Raw genomic sequence first — 16,048 nt, forward strand, 5'->3', positions numbered from 1 at the left:
ACTTAAAACTGTACATAATTATACTCCGCTGTACTGGGCTGTCGCACGAGTTAAATTTTCCAGCACTGTCCCACCTTTGCATTCAAATGACACTTGGACAACACACAAAATAAACACCTGGGCAGCGCGATGCTGGCCCAGCTCTCACGCGCGCTCATCCTCGCCTCGGCGACGGGCGCGCGTGGACAGGCGCTGGGGAGCCTCTCATCGGCGATTCGTAACAGATGCCTGGAGCATCACCAGCACCTGACGACAACAACAGAAGATGGTTGTGTTGTTCGGTCGGCGCCCCTCGGCAGCCGCTGCGTAGGGCTCAGCCACCCTGCTGCTGCAGCGGGCTCTGAGGCACCGGCAGCAGCAGACCACAGCAGCGACCTGCTTCAATTGCCGCTGCCGCTGCCGGCCTCTCATCTGGCGTACACAACATCATACAGCTCCGTAATTAGCGGCCCGGCAGCGGCAGGGCTCAGTGGCGGCGGCCCCCGCCTTGCGGCCGCCGCCGCACCTGCTATGTTTACCCCAGGGGCAGCAGCAGCGGCAGCGTACGGCAGCCTCCCGCCGCCGCTGGGTTGGCACGCGCAACCACAGGTGGCGGCTGCTGGGGTAATGCATGGTAGCGGCACCACGGGCAGTGCAAGCAGCGGCAGCAGCGGCAGCAGCAGCAGCAGCAGCAGCAGCGGCGAAGGCGACGGCGGCAACGGCAGAAGCAGCGGCGGCGGGCGTGGCAGTGGCAGGACGGGCGGCAATGGTGGCGGAGGCGGCGGCAGGGCGCGTGACCCCACGGATGACATGACCGTGTGTCGGACTCTGGAGGACTTGCAAGCAGTCATTGATCAGCGGCTGGCGGTGTGGTGCGAGCGGCAAGACGTAAGCGCCATGTCAGCTGCCTTGGGGCGTTGTGGCAAGGTGAGAGGTGTGGGCTAGGTGTGCTCTGTGGCGGCCGTTGTGGCAAGGTGAGAGGTTGGACTAGCTACGACAGGAGGAGGGGAAGGGGCAGGTGGTCGGGGTTGCCTGTAAGCAGGTGCGGGCCTTCCTGATCGCGGTGCCAGGACTGGCAACGCCAACAACACACGCACCTCCTTAGCACGTAGCATAGCTCACGCGGTAGTGCTTAGGGACGCGTTGCGTAATGACGGTGGGGCTTATCCAAGCTTGCTTCTCTCCGCCCCATCGAGTGATCGGTGCACCGTCCTTTCCACCTGCCGCCCCCCCTCCCCTGCAGCTGGAGTCAGCACGCGCCGGGCCGGCCGCCACAGCCGCGGCCCGTGCTGGCATCATTGCGGCCCTTGCGCCTGCTCTCCTTCCGCTCGTGCCGCGCATCAGCAAGCCAGTTGACTGCAGCATTCCGCTGTGGGCACTGGCAAAGGCTGGGGCTGCCAGCGACGGGCGTGTGGAGTCACAGCTGGCGCCGGCGCTGCTGCAGCGGCTGGTGGATCCAGTGTTGCTGGACAGTGCCACTCCTCAGAACCTGGCAAACGCGCTGTATGCCCTGGGCAAGCTGCGGGAGGACCAGCAGCAGCGGGGCTCGGGCTGGGACCCCACCTCATCGCCGCATCTGATCGCACTGACAGGCGCTGTGGCCTCGCGGCTGCGTGCGGCGAGGGGGCACGGCTTCACCGCCCAGAACGTTTCTAACAGCCTGTGGGCGTGCGCCAAGCTGGGGTACCGAAACTCAGCAATCCTGCTGCCGCTGGCGGAGGCGGCCGCAGCCCTTGCCCCGGACATGAATGCGCAGGAGCTGGCCAACAGCCTATGGGCGCTTGAGGCTTTGGGCTGCACCGGACCGGCGTTTCGGGCAGTGCTGGAGACGCTGTACGGTGCGGCGCTGCGGCGGCTCCGAGCACCGAAGGAAGCTGAGGCATTCAAGCTGCAGGGCCTGTCCAACATCCTGCTGGCGCTGGAGGGGCTAAAGCTGCGAGGCAAGCAGTCAAGGCTGCTGGCGGCTGCAGTAGCAGCAGAGTGCGTGCGGCGGGGCTTTGCCGGCTTTAAACCGCAGCACCTCAGCAACTCGGCGTGGGCCCTGGCCAAGATGGGGTATGGGGCCGGCGCAACGTTGCACGCCGCGGAGCAGCGCCATTGGTACGCGGCCGCGGTGGCCGCAGCTCAGCGGCCCGGGGTCATGGCCGGCGCCAAGCCGCAGGCCTGGGCCAATCTGCTGTACGCGCTTGCGTTGGTGCGCCACCAGCCGCCGCCCGCGCTGCTTGACGCAGGCGCCGCGGCGGCGATGCAGCGAGGCAATGCACAGGCATGTGCAAACACGCTGTGGGCGCTGGCGGTGCTGCAGCTGCGGCACGCAGGCTTGGAGGCGGCGGTGTGCGGCCGGCTGGGTGAGCTGCTGCGGCAAGGCCCGGAGTCGCTTGTTGCACAGGACCTTTGCAACAGCCTGTGGGCGGTAGCGGTGCTGGCAGGCGGCGGTGGCCCTGCTAGCCCGGCTGCATCTGCTCTGGCCCCGGCGCTTGCCCGTGAGGCCGTGCGGCGCCGGCAGGAGTTTCAGACCGAGGGGCTACTGCAGCTCTGGCAGGCGCGACAGGAGTTGGGCGGCGAGGTGGCGGAGGCGCTTGCCCGCAGCCCCGACCTGCTAGCCGCGATGGAGGCGGCGGTAGCTGCCGAACGGGCGACGGGATTGAACACCAGCAGACTGCAGGAGCAGGTGGCGGAGGCGCTTCAGCGACTGCTGCAGAAGGGTCGCCTGCCCATCGTTTCGGTGCGGACGGAGGTGGTGGTGGAGGGCGTGCTGGGGCGTGTGGATATTGTGGCGGACTGGAGCGACGGGCGGAGAGTGGCCATTGAGGTGGACGGGCCGGACCACTTCCTCACCAACCGGAAGGACGACCCGTCTGCGGTAGACGGTTCTACGGCCCTGCGTAACCGGCAGCTGCGGCGGGCGTTTGGGGAGGGCGGGCTGCTATGTGTGCCGTACTGGGATTGGTGCGGCCGGAAGACGCCTTCCTTTCAGGAGGCCTACCTGCTGCAGCAGCTGCAGGATCTGCTATCGGGCGCTCCTTCAGGAGCAGCAGCAGGAGGGGAAGGCAGCGCGGCCGCCCCTCGCCGCAAGCAGCAGCGGACGACTCAGCCGCAGCCAGACACTGCCGGCACCACCACCACCGCCACCACCACCGCCAGCAGCAGCCAGAAAAGACGCATCCTCGTTGTCCGCAGAAAGGCTCCAAAGCAGGACCTGCAGCACGACGCCACCTGCGACGCACCGTCAGCCTCAGGTGCGGGTCCGGCGGAGGCGGTGGCGGAGGTTGCGACAAGTGGCGGCCCTCGGCCTGCCACCGCGGGTGCCGACGTGGCATCTGCTCCTAGGCGGCAACAGCGACAGCGGCAGCTGCAGCAGCAGCCGACGAGGCCGGAGCCGGAAGCTGTGGCCGCTGCTGTGGGCAGACGCCGCAGGCCTGCTGCGAAGGAGCCGCGGCCACAGCAGCAGCAGACACGGCCGCCGCCGCAGAACACAAGGAAGCGAGCGGCCTCTGCAAACGCACACGCGGCTGCGGCTGCTGCTGCGGCTGCTGCTTAGCAAGCCCCCATGAGTGGATGTGCAAGGGCGGCTGGCGCGGCGTCCCACCCGTGTGGGTTCATGCTAGGGGGATGGGTGATGGGTTTGGTGGGCCCGGGTAGGGCGCTGTGGAAGCGGCTGCGGCTGTGGCGCCTCTCTGCCTGCCTGCCTGCATGGGGCAGCGGCCGGGCGGCTGGGTGCCTGGGCAGGGCGTGCACGCACGGACAGGCGCATCATCATCATCATTGTGGGGGTAACAATGGGCTGGAGGCATCTGTAGCATCAAGTCCGTCCGCATCAATTACCCTTCCAACCATACATTCTGCCCTGACCGCGCACCTACCCGCATCCCCATACACGTGGCCCCCCTACACGCAGTTGGCGGAGTTCGTGTCGTGCCCGGTGCTTGCTGCTGCCATAAACACACACGTGGAGGCGGGCGTGGAGGAGCATGCAGTCGGCAGAGCGTGGCGGACGAGGCGGACAGAGGAGGAGCAGGCGTTGAGAATTGAGTCGGCGTGATGACTTGCATCGGAATGAGTTGGATGGGGCTTGGGCTCCAATTGTCGCTTTCTTCACCGGGCGTGTGCGCGCATAGCAAGTTGAAGGAAGAACGAGGTGTGGTCATTGCGGAGACTGTAGCAGAGCCTGTGGTGTGATAGAAGCTGTGACTTGCGGGTCTGCGACTTGTGGGTCTATGGCGGGTGTCGACGCGTCGGCAGCAGACACACGACGCTCTGGTCTCTAGGGCCTGTGAGGAGGCCTTGGGCTTGCCATATTTGTGAGCAGCAGGTGTGTGAGGTGAGGTGGTTTGTGCGTAGGATGGCAATGAGGTGACGTATGCGGGGGGGGGGACTGCGGCGGCGGGCGGCGGCCTCGATTCCTGCTTGCATACAGGAGCGGTCGTTTGGCGGGGCACCTACCGTGCTGGTGTAACAAGAGGATTGTCACCTAGATTGGCAAGGGAGCGAATGACTCGCGCACCTCTACCTCACCTCCGCACGGGCCTATAATCAGCCTGCACGTTCCCCAGACACCCTACGCCTTCCCGCACACGTCTCACTCACGCGCCAAGCCCACGCCCCAAGCCCAAGCCCTGCTTCCACAAACACCCCCACCCGCGCGCCGCCCCCAGATAGAGCGGAGGATCTGGAACCAGAAGCTGCCCTGGCTCCCCTGTTAATGCTGGTGCGGCTGTGGCCGTGGCTGCTGCTGGGCTGTGCCTGCTCGGACGACGGCGTCCCTCGGGGCTGTCGCGAACGTTCGCAATGAGGAACGAGCGGCACTGACAGACGGGGGCACCATCGGGGCTGTCGGCCGGGAGCAAAGGTCGCATGCTGCCGAGCCGAACAGCGAATTCAATCTCACGGCTGTATTCGTCAGCTTGTATATCGCTAAACAAAACAAAATACCCGTTCACCCTTGTTAATCCGTAACAGATAGAGATGCCTGCTTGCACACAGGGGGGCCGCCCATCCTGCTCACTGCCTACACGGTGAAGGCGGGGACCGTGCTACAAATGGCTCCACAGTTAGCCGCCCTGAAGGCTAAGCATTTGCAGTATGTGTGCGATGCGGGTGTGTCGGGGGTGGGGGCTGCCCTGGCGGCGGGGGCCTTCGTGTGCACCTTGGCCCGCTTGTGGTCGCTGAAATGGGAGAATCATCATAAGGAAGCACTGTGGCGTGTGGCCGCCAACGCTTGCTGGGCGTTTCCACGGCATGCTAGCGAGCGGGCGCGAGGCGTTGCTGTTGACCCGTGTTGGGCGTGTGGGGTTGACATGCAGGATGGGGACCGGCGTCACTGGTTTTGGGACTGCACTGTTGCGCTGTCACTGCGGGAAAACATGGGGATGGCTATGGGTTTCGTGCCAGAGGATGCTCTAAGTGCCTTCTCTCCTGATGGGCTTGCGCCACCTGTGTGGGATGTGGTGTGTCTCGCTGCTATGTCTGCCCTGGACTTTGGTCGGCAGCGTATGGTTATGGCCGGGCTGGCGGCGCGAGCGAAGCTGCCGTCGGCCCGGGTGCTGAGCGTTGGACTTGCCGTCGTAGCTGATTTCTGGGGTCGTCTCCAGACGTTTGTGAGTTTGGGTATCCGGCCGAAGGGTTGGGACACTGTGCCGTCTGCGCATCCTTTCATCTCTCGGGCTGTTGGTGACGGCATGATTTTGCGCTTGCCGTATGACGCTGATTCCCCGCCTCCCTCGCCGTGAGAGGTTGTGCGTGGTTGGTGGCTTTGTGTGTGGGCAGGATGCACGCGTGGACGACCGTTCTAGTACCTGGACGCTTGCGCCCTGGTTAGTGCGTGCGCTGTGCGTGTGTCCTGCGGCCTAGACGTTTCCCGGCACTTCTGTGCCTAGGCTTGTGACGTTGAGGCACAGCGGTGGGGCTCTGGCGGGTTGAGGCTTGGCTAGGACTCACTGTGCGCGGAGTCACACGGACTTTGCCCGCGGGAGGGTTTGCAGCAAAGTCGGGGTTGGTGGAGTCATGTTGGGCCCTGATAGCATGTGATGGCTCGGCGTCTTCGGGTGCTGGGACTGTCCCCTCTGTAACATCCGCATTCATACAGGAGCAGTCGTTTGGCGGGCCACCTACCGTGGTGTAACAAGAGGATTGTCACCTAGATTGACAAGGGAGCGAATGACTCGCGCACCTCTACCTCACCTCCGCACGGGCCTATAATCAGCCTGCACGTTCCCCACACACCCTAAGCCTTCCCGCACACGTCTCAATCGAATGCGCGTCAGCAAACTTCCAGCCAGCCAGCAACTCGTCGGTACAGTAACTCCGGCGTTAGACCAGCCGCGCACTCTTGCCCTGCCTCTGCCAACTGTTTGCCATTTGTTGGGTATGGGAATTAGCTGCGCCCTAAGGGACCTTACCAACCTGCCTTGCCACTGTCCCATCACACACCGCACACGTCTCACTCACGCGCCAAGCCAACGCCCCAAGCCCAAGCCCTGCTTCCACACCCGCGCGCCGCCCCCAGAGCGGAGGCTCTGGAACCAGAAGCTGCCCTGGCTCCCCTGTTAATGCTGGTGCGGCTGTGGCCGTGGCTGCTGCTGGGTGGTGCCTGCTCGGACGACGGCGTCCCTCGGGGCTGTCGCGAACGTCCGCAATGAGGAATGAGCGGCACTGACAGACGGGGGCACCATCGGGGCTGTCGGCCGGGAGCAAAGGTCGCATGCTGGCGAGCCGAACAGCGAATTCAATCTCACGGCTGTATTCGTCAGCTTGTACGTCGCTAAACAAAATACCCGTTCATCCCTGTTTATCCGTAACAGATAGAGTTGACATGCACGCTTCATGTCCCCCCGCACCGAACTGGCCCGTTGTTCCATTGGTCCGATCATTGTGCCTACTACAGTGTATATTGTCAGATAGCGCTTGATTAACGCAAGGAACTGTGGGCCCCTGCCAGAGACTAGAATGTTACAGTTCGCGCGCGGCAGCGCCGCAGCGAGTAGACATGGCTTAGGCAGTAGCCATACTAGTGCTCCAGTATCAGCACACACGGGGCTGACTCTGCGGCCATGCGGCATACCGCTGACCCAGCCTCGCGCCGCCGGGCGCCTCCACCCCTCGGCGACCGCCCGCGGTGTGGCCCGCGGCCTGGCGTGCAGCTCCGCAACCAGCGGCCCGGTGGCGGCAGTGCTCAGCGGCGGCGGCCCCTGCCTTGCCACCGCCGCCCCGGCTGTCACAGGGGCTGGCGGCGGTCTGCGGCAGCTACTGCCGCTAGCCGCCTGGGCCCGTCAAGCCGCACCAGCGCCCGCCACTGCCGCACCTGCAGCAGCCGGGGCGCGCAGCTGTCTCCTGCAGCCGGGGCGGCGCGCGCAGCATCAGGTGCTGGTGGCTGCGGGGAGGTACGGCAGTGGCGGCATCATTGACAGGAGCAGTGGCATGAGCAGCAGCAGCCGCAGTAGCAGTGACGGTGGGGAAAGGGCAGGCAGGGGCAGGGCAGGCGGAGGCCGCTGGGCCCGCGGCAGGACGGGCGGTGCCGGTGGCAGGAGTAGCGGTGGTGATGGCAGGACGGGCGGCGGCGGCGGCGGCAGGGCGCGTGACCCCGCGGATGACATGACCGTGTGTCGGACTCTGGAGGAGCTGCCAGCAGTCATTGATCAGCGGCTGGCGGTGTGGTCAGAGCGGCAAGATGTAATGACCATGTCAGCTGCCTTCAACCTGTGTGGCAAGGTGAGAGGTTAGGCTAGGCGTCCTGTCTAGCGGGCATCAACAGTAGGTGGGGCAGGGGCAGGGGTCGGGCTTGCCTGCAAGCACTTGCGGGCCTTCCTGATCGATCGCAGTGCGAGGACTGGCAACACCAACAACACACGCACCTCCTGAGCTCGTAGCGCAGCTCACGCGGTAGAGCTTAGGGACGCGTTGCACGATGACGGTGGGGCTGCTTCAAGCTTACTTCTCGCCGCCATATTGAATGATTGGGGTACCGTGTTGTCCTTTCCCATTGGCCATTTGGCCCCCTCCCTGCCCTGCAGCTGGAGTCGTCACACGCCGGGCCGGCCGCCACAGCCGCGGCCCGTGCCGGCATCAGTGCGGCCCTTGCGCCTGCTCTCCTTCCGCTCGTGCCGCGCATCCGCCAGCCGGCCAGCTGCAGCATTCCGCTGTGGGCACTGGCGAAGGCTGGGGCTGCCAGCGACGGGCGTGTGGAGTCACAGCTGGCACCGGCGCTGCTGCAGCGGCTTGTGAATCCAGTGTTGCTGGACAGTGCCACTCCTCAGAACCTGGCAAACGCGCTGTATGCCCTGGGCAAGCTGCGGGAGGATCAGCAGCGGCGGGGCTCGGGCTGGGACCCCACCTCATCGCCGCATCTGATCGCACTGGCGAACGCTGTGGCCTCGCGGCTGCGTGCGGCGGAAGGGCACGGCTTTAAGCCGCAGGAGCTTTCCAACACCCTGTGGGCGTGCGCCAAGCTGGGATACCGAGACTCATACCTTCTGCTGCCGCTGGCGGAGGCGACTGCAGCCCTTGCCCGGGACATGAATGCGCAAGATGTGGCCAACAACCTGTGGGCCCTAGAGGTCCTTGGCTGCACCGGACCGGCGTTTCGGGCTGTGCTGGAGACGCTGTACGGTGCGGCGCTGCGGCGGCTCCAGACACCGAAGGAAACTGCAGCGTTCAAGCCGCAGGGCCTGTCCAACATCCTGCTGGCGCTGGAGGGGCTGCAGCTGGGAGGCACGCAGTCTGAGCAGCTGGCGGCGGCAGTAGCAGTGGAGGCCATGCGGCGGGGCTTTGCCGGCTGTAACCCACAGGAGCTCAGCAACTCGGCGTGGGCCCTGGCCAAGATGGGGTATGGGGCCGGTGCAACGTCGCAAGCCATGAAGCAGAGCCCCTGGTACGCGGCTGTGGCGGCCGCAGCTCAGCGGCCCGGGGTCATGGCCGGCGCCAAGCCGCAGGCCTGGGCCAACCTGCTGTACGCGCTTGCGTTGGTGCGCCACCAGCCGCCACCAGCGCTGCTTGACGCAGGCGCCGTGGCGGCGATGCAGCGAGGCAATGCACAGGACTGTGCAAACACGCTCTGGGCGCTGGCGGTGCTGCAGCTGCGTCACGCCGGCTTGGAGGCGGCCGTGTGCGGCCGGCTGGGCGTACTGCTGCGTCTGGAGCCGGAGTCGCTTGCTGCACAGAACCTTTGCAACAGCCTGTGGGCGCTGGCGGTGCTGGCAGGCGGCGGTGGCCCTGCTACCCCGGCTGCAGCTGCGCTGGCCCCAGCGCTTGCCCGTGAGGCCGTGCGATGGCGTGAGGAGCTCAATGGAGACGGCTTGAGGCAGCTCTGGCAGGCGCGACAGGAGTTGGGCGGCGAGGTGGCGGAGGCGCTTGCCCGCAGCCCCGACCTGCTAGCCGCGATTGAGGCGGCGGTAGCTGCCAAACGGGCGACTGAGTCGAACACCAGCCGTACGCAGGAGCAGGTGGCAGAGGCGCTTCGGCGACTGCTGCAGAAGGGCCGCCTGCCCATCGTTTTGGTGCAGACAGAGGTGGTGGCGGAGGGCGTGCTGGGGCGTGTGGACATTGTGGCGGACTGGAGCGATGGGCGCAGATTGGCCATTGAGGTGGACGGGCCGGACCACTTTCTCACCAACCGCAAGGATGACCCGTCCGCGGTTATCGGGTCCACGGCCCTGCGTAACCGGCAGCTGCGGCGGGCGTTTGGGGAGGGCGGGCTGCTATGTGTGCCGTACTGGGAATGGGACGACCGGCAGACTCCTTCCTTTCAGGAGGCCTACCTGCTGCAGCGGCTGCAGGATCTGCTATCGGGCGCTCCTTCAGGAGCAGCAGCAGGAGGGGAAGGCAGCGCGGCCGCCCCTCGCCGCAAGCAGCAGCGGACGACTCGGCTGCAGCCGGACACTGCCGGCACCAGCACCGCCGCCAGCACCACCGCCAGCAGCAGCCAGACGAGGCGCATCCTCGTTGTCCGCAGAAAGGCTCCAAAGCAGGACCTGCAGCACGACGCCACCTTCGACGCACCGTCAGCCTCAGGTGCGGGTCCGGCGGAGGCGGTGGCGGAGGTTACGGCAAGTGGCGGCTCTCGGCCTGCCGCCGCGGGTGCCGACGTGGCATCTGCTCCTAGGCGGCAACAGCGACAGCGACAGCTGCAGCAGCAGCAGCAGCCGTCGAGGCCGGAGCCGGAAGCTGTGGCCGCTGCTGTGGGCAGGCGCCGCAGGCCTGCTGCGAAGGAGCCGCGGCCACAGCAGCAGCAGGAACGGCCGCCGCCGCAGAACACAAGGAAGCGAGCGGCCTCTGCAAACGCACACGCGGCTGCTGCAGCTGCTTAGCAAGCCCCCTTGGTGGATTTGCAGGGGCGGCTGGCGCGGCGTCCCACCCGTGTGGGTTCATGCTAGGGGGATGGGTGATGGGTTTGGTGGGCCCGGGTAGGGCGCTGTGGAAGCGGCTGCGGCAGTGGCACCTCTCTGCCTGTCTGCCTGCTGCCTGCCTGCCTTCCTGCCTGCATGGGGCAGCGGCCGGGCGGCCGGGCACCTGGGCAGGGCGTGCACGCGCGAACAGCATCATCGTCATCATTGTAGGGGTAACAATGGGCTGGAGGCAACTGTAGCATGAAGTCCGTCCGCATCAATTACCCTTCCAACCATCCTGCCCTGACCCCGCACCTACCCGCACCCTCACGCATGCGGGCCCCCTACGCACAGTTGGCGGAGTTTGTGTCGTGCCCGGTAGCTGCTGCTGCCATGAACAAACACGTGGAGGCGGGCGTGGAGGAGCGACCGGGCAGAGTGTGGCGTGGCGTGGCATACAAGGCGGGTGGAGGAGGAGCAGGCGTTGAGAATTGGGTCGGCGTGATGACTTGCATCGTTTTGAGTTGGGTGGGGCTTGGGCTCCAATTGTCGCTTTCTTCACCGGGCGTGTGCGCGCATAGCAAGTTGAAGGGAGAACGAGGTTGGGTCATTGCGGAGACTGTAGCAGAGCCTGTGGTGTGGTAGAGGTTGTGAGAGGGGCTGTGGCTTGTGGGTCTTTGGCGGGTGTCGACGCGTCGGCAGACACAGACACAGACGACGCTCTGGTCTCTAGGGCGCGTGCGGAGGCCTTGGGCTTGCCATAATTGTGAGCAGGTGTGTGAGGTAAGGTGGTCTGTGCGTAGGATGGCAATGAGGTGACGTATGCGGGGGGGGACTGCGGCGGCGGGCGGCGGCCTCGATTCCTGCTTGCATACAGGAGCGGTCGTTTGGCTGGGGTCACCTCCGGAGTATACCGTGGTGTAACAAGAGGATTGTCACCTAGATTGACAAGGGAGCGAATGACTCGCGCACCTCTACCTCACCTCCGCACGGGCCTATAATCAGCGTGCACGGTCCCCACACATCCTTAGCCTTCCCGCACACGTCTCACTCACGCGCCAAGCCCACGCCCCAAGCCCACGCCCTGCTTCCACAAACACCCGCACCCACGCGCCGCCCCCAGATAGAGCGGAGGATCTGGAACCAGAAGCTGCCCTGGCTCCCCTGTTAATGCTGGTGCGGCTGTGGCCGTGGCTGCTGTTGGGCTGTTGTCTGCTCGGACGAGGGCGTCCCTCGGGGCTGTCGCGAACGTCCGCAATGAGGAATGAGCGGCACTGACAGACAGGGGCACCATCGGGGCTGTCGGCCGGGAGCAAGGTCGCATGCTGGCGAGCCGAACAGCGAATTCAATCTCACGGCTGTATTCGTCAGCTCGTACATCGCTAAACAAAATACCCGTTCACCCTTGTTAATCCGTAACAGATAGAGATGACATGCACGCTTCGCTTCCCCGCACACCGAACTGGCCCGTTGTTCCTTTCGTCCGATCATTGTGTCTGCTACAGTGTATAGTAACAGATAGCACCAAGCGCGAGGAACTGTGGGCCCCTGCCAAAGACTAGAATGTTACAGTTCGCACGCGCCAGCGCCACAGCGAGTAGACATGGCTTAGGCAGTAGCCATACTAGTGCTCCAGTATCAGCACACACGGGGCTAACTCTGCGGCCATGCGGCATACCGCTGACCCAGCCTCGCGCCGCCGGGCGCCTCCACCCCTCGGCGACCGCCGGCGGTGTGGCCCTCGGCCTGGCGTGCAGCTCCGCAACCAGCGGCCCGGCGGCGGCAGTGCTCAGCGGCGGCGGCCCCTGCCTTGCCACCGCCGCACCTGCTGTCACAGGGGCTGGCGGCGGTCTGCGGCAGCTACTGCCGCTAGCCGCCTGGGCCCGTCAAGCCGCACCAGCGCCCGCCACTGGCGCACCTGCAGCAGCTGGGGCGCGCAGCTGTCGCCTGCAGCCGGGGCGGCGCGCGCAGCAGCAGGTGCTGGCGGCTGCGGGGAGGTACGGCAGTGGCAGCCGCAGTAGCAGTGACGGTGGGGGAAGGGCAGGCAGGGGCAGGGCAGGCGGCGGCGGCGGCGGCAGGGCGCGTGACCCCGCGGATGACATGACCGTGTGTCGGACTCTGGACGAGCTGCAAGTAGTCATTGATCAGCGGCTGGCGGTGTGGTGCGAGCGGCAAGACGTAATGACCATGTCAGCTGCCTTCAACCTGTGTGGCAAGGTGAGAGGTTAGGCTAGGCGTCCTGTCTAGCGGGCATCAACAGTAGGAGGGGCAGGGGCAGGGGTCGGGCTTGCCTGCAAGCAATTGCGGGCCTTCCTGATCGCAGTGCGAGGACTGGCAACACCAACAACACACGCACCTCCTTAGCACATAGCACAGCTCACGCAGTAATGCTTAGGGACGCGTTGCGTAATGATGGTGGGGCTGCTTTAAGCTTGCTTCTCACCGTCGCCACATTGAATGATTGGGGTACCGTGTTGTCCTTTCCCATTGGCCATTTGGCCCCATCCCTTCCCTGCAGCTGGAGTCGTCACACGCCGGGCCGGCTGCCACAGCCGCGGCCCGTGCCGGCATCATGGCGGCCCTTGCGCCTGCTCTCCTTCCGCTCGTGCCGCGCATCCGCCAGCCGGCCAGCTGCAGCATTCCGCTGTGGGCGCTGGCGAAGGCCGGGGCTGCCAGCGACGGGCGTGTGGAGTCACAGCTGGCGCCGGCGCTGCTGCAGCGGCTTGTGAATCCAGTGTTGCTGGGGATGGCGAAGCCGCAAGAGCTGTCGAACGCGCTGTATGCCCTGGGCAAGCTGCGGGAGGACCAGCAGCAGCGGGGCTCGGGCTGGGACCCCACCTCATCGCCGCATCTGATCGCACTGGCGGGCGCAGTGGCCTCGCGGCTGCGTGGGGCGCTGGGACATGGCTTCGAGCCGCAGCATGTTTCCAACACCCTGTGGGCGTGCGCCAAGCTGGGATACCGAGACTCATACCTTCTGTTGCCGCTGGCGGAGGCGACTGCAGCCCTTGCCCGGGACATGAATGCGCAAGATGTGGCCAACAACCTGTGGGCCCTAGAGGTCCTTGGCTGCACCGGACCGGAGTTTCGGGCAGTGCTAGAGGCGCTGTGTGGTGCGGCTCTCCGGCGATTCCAGACACCGAAGGAAACTGCAGCGTTCAAGCCGCAGGGCCTGTCCAACATCCTGCTGGCGCTGGAGGGGCTGCAGCTGGGAGGCACGCAGTCTGAGCAGCTGGCGGCGGCAGTAGCAGTGGAGGCCATGCGGCGGGGCTTTGCCGGCTGTAACCCACAGGAGCTCAGCAACTCGGCGTGGGCCCTGGCCAAGATGGGGTATGGGGCCGGTGCAACGTCGCAAGCCATGAAGCAGAGCCCCTGGTACGCGGCTGTGGCGGCCGCAGCTCAGCGGCCCGGGGTCATGGCCGGCGCCAAGCCGCAGGCCTGGGCCAACCTGCTGTACGCGCTTGCGTTGGTGCGCCACCAGCCGCCACCAGCGCTGCTTGACGCAGGCGCCGTGGCGGCGATGCAGCGAGGCAATGCACAGGACTGTGCAAACACGCTCTGGGCGCTGGCGGTGCTGCAGCTGCGTCACGCCGGCTTGGAGGCGGCGGTGTGCGGCCGGCTGGGCGAGCTGCTGCGGCTAGGCCCGGAGTCGCTTGCTGAACAGAACCTTTGCAACAGCCTGTGGGCGCTGGCGGTGCTGGCAGGCGGCGGTGGCCCTGCTACCCCGGCTGCAGCTGCGCTGGCCCCAGCGCTTGCCCGTGAGGCCGTGCGATGGCGTGAGGAGCTCAATGGAGACGGCTTGAGGCAGCTCTGGCAGGCGCGACAGCAGTTGGGCGGCGAGGTGGCGGAGGCGCTTGCCCGCAGCCCCGACCTGCTAGCCGCGATGGAGGCGGCGGTAGCTGCCGAACGGGCGACGGGATTGAACACCAGCCGTACGCAGGAGCAGGTGGCAGAGGCGCTTCGACGACTGCTGCAGAAGGGCCGCCTGCCCATCGTTTTGGTGCAGACAGAGGTGGTGGCGGAGGGCGTGCTGGGGCGTGTGGACATTGTGGCGGACTGGAGCGATGGGCGCAGATTGGCCATTGAGGTGGACGGGCCGGACCACTTTCTCACCAACCGCAAGGACGACCCGTCCGCGGTTATCGGGTCCACGGCCCTGCGTAACCGGCAGCTGCGGCGGGCGTTTGGGGAGGGCGGCCTGGTGTGTGTGCCGTACTGGGAGTGGGACGAGCGGCAGACTCCTTCCTTTCAGGAGGCCTACCTGCTGCAGCGGCTGCAGGATCTGCTATCGGGCGCTCCTTCAGGAGCAGCAGCAGGAGGGGAAGGCAGCGCGGCCGCCCCTCGCCGCAAGCAGCAGCGGACGACTCAGCCGCAGCCGGACACTGCCGGCACCACCACCACCGCCACCACCACCGCTGTCAGCAGCCAGACGAGGCGCATCCTCGTTGTCCGCAGGAAGGCGCCAAAGCAGGACCTGCAGCACGACGCCACCTGCGACGCACCGTCAGCCTCAGGTGCGGGTCCGGCGGAGGCGGTGGCGGAGGTTGCGACAAGTGGCGGCCCTCGGCCTGCCGCCGCGGGTGCCGACGTGGCATGGGCTCCTGGGCAGCAGCAGCAACAGCGACAGCGACAGCTGCAGCAGCCGTCGAGGCCGGAGCCGGAAGCTGTGGCCGCTGCTGTGGGCAGACGCCGCAGGCCTGCTGCGAAGGACCCGCAGCCACAGCAGCAGCAGACACGGCCGCCGCCGCAGAACACAAGGAAGCGAGCGGCTGCTTCGAACGCACACGCGGCTGCTGCAGCTGCTTAGCAAGCCCCCTTGGGTGGATTTGCAGGGGCGGCTGGCGCGGCGTCCCACCCGTGTGGGTTCATGCTAGGGGGATGGGTGATGGGTTTGGTGGGCCCGGGTAGGGCGCTGTGGAAGCGGCTGCGGCTGTGGCGCCTCTCTGCCTGTCTGCCTGCCTTCCTGCCTGCATGGGGCAGCGGCCGGGCGGCCGGGCGCCTGGGCAGGGCGTGCACGCACGAACAGCATCAGCATCATCGTGGGGGTAACAATGGGCTGGAGGCAACTGTAGCATGAAGTCCGTCCGCATCAATTACCCTTCCAACCATCCTGCCCTGACCCCGCACCTACCCGCACCCTCACGCATGCGGGCCCCCTACGCACAGTTGGCGGAGTTTGTGTTGTGCCCGGTGCTGCTGCTGCCATAAACACACACGTTGAGGCGGGCGTGGAGGAGCATGCAGGTGGCAAAGCATAGCCAACGAGGCGGACATAGGAGGAGCAGGCGTTGAGAATTGAGTCGGCGTGATGACTTGCATAGGAATGAGTTGGGTGGGGCTTGGGCTCCAATTGTCGCTTGGTGAACCGGGCGTGTGCGCGCATAGCAAGTTGAAGGAAGAACGAGGTTGGGTCATTGCGGAGACTGTAGCAGAGGCTGTGCTGTGGTAGAGGTTGTGAGAGGGGCTGTGGCTTGTGGGTCTTTGGCGGGTGTCGACACGTCGGCAGACACAAACACAGACGACGCTCTGGTCTGTAGGGCGCGTGCGGAAGCCTTGGGCTTGCCATAATTGTGAGCAGGTGTGTGAGGTAAGGTGGTCTGTGCGTAGGATGGCAATGAGGTGACGTATGCGGGGGGGGACTGCGGCGGCGGGCGGCGGCCTCGATTCCTGCTTGCATACAGGAGCGGTCGTTTGGCCGGGCCACCTACCGTGCTGGTGTAACAAGAGGATTGTCACCTAGATTGACAAGG

The 16,048-nt window shown here is 65.9% G+C and overlaps 3 protein-coding genes across 3 annotated transcripts; all 3 read left to right on the top strand.

Annotated features, from left to right (window-relative positions):
- The first annotated feature begins 20 nt into the window (after positions 1 to 20).
- On the top strand, positions 21 to 6,059 carry CHLRE_15g638304v5 (uncharacterized protein). The gene is made up of 4 exons (XM_043070583.1): positions 21 to 867; positions 1,223 to 3,572; positions 3,878 to 4,523; positions 5,283 to 6,059. Exons 1-2 carry the CDS (start codon positions 130 to 132, stop codon positions 3,518 to 3,520), a joined length of 3,036 nt encoding a protein of 1,011 aa, XP_042916508.1. The 5' UTR covers positions 21 to 129; the 3' UTR covers positions 3,521 to 3,572; positions 3,878 to 4,523; positions 5,283 to 6,059.
- Positions 6,060 to 6,770: 711 nt separating this feature from the next.
- On the top strand, positions 6,771 to 11,234 carry CHLRE_15g638150v5 (uncharacterized protein). The gene is made up of 2 exons (XM_043070580.1): positions 6,771 to 7,686; positions 7,989 to 11,234. The coding sequence occupies exons 1-2, from the start codon at positions 6,925 to 6,927 to the stop codon at positions 10,278 to 10,280; spliced, it is 3,054 nt and encodes a 1,017-aa protein (XP_042916509.1). The 5' UTR covers positions 6,771 to 6,924; the 3' UTR covers positions 10,281 to 11,234.
- A 496-nt stretch (positions 11,235 to 11,730) lies between these two features.
- On the top strand, positions 11,731 to 16,031 carry CHLRE_15g638100v5 (uncharacterized protein). The gene is made up of 4 exons (XM_043070578.1): positions 11,731 to 12,017; positions 12,136 to 12,515; positions 12,817 to 15,157; positions 15,465 to 16,031. The coding sequence occupies exons 1-3, from the start codon at positions 11,966 to 11,968 to the stop codon at positions 15,103 to 15,105; spliced, it is 2,721 nt and encodes a 906-aa protein (XP_042916510.1). The 5' UTR covers positions 11,731 to 11,965; the 3' UTR covers positions 15,106 to 15,157; positions 15,465 to 16,031.
- Positions 16,032 to 16,048: the final 17 nt, after the last annotated feature.

The sequence above is a fragment of the Chlamydomonas reinhardtii genome, chromosome 15, assembly GCF_000002595.2.
Source record: "Chlamydomonas reinhardtii strain CC-503 cw92 mt+ chromosome 15, whole genome shotgun sequence".
NCBI classification, from domain to species: domain Eukaryota; kingdom Viridiplantae; phylum Chlorophyta; class Chlorophyceae; order Chlamydomonadales; family Chlamydomonadaceae; genus Chlamydomonas; species Chlamydomonas reinhardtii.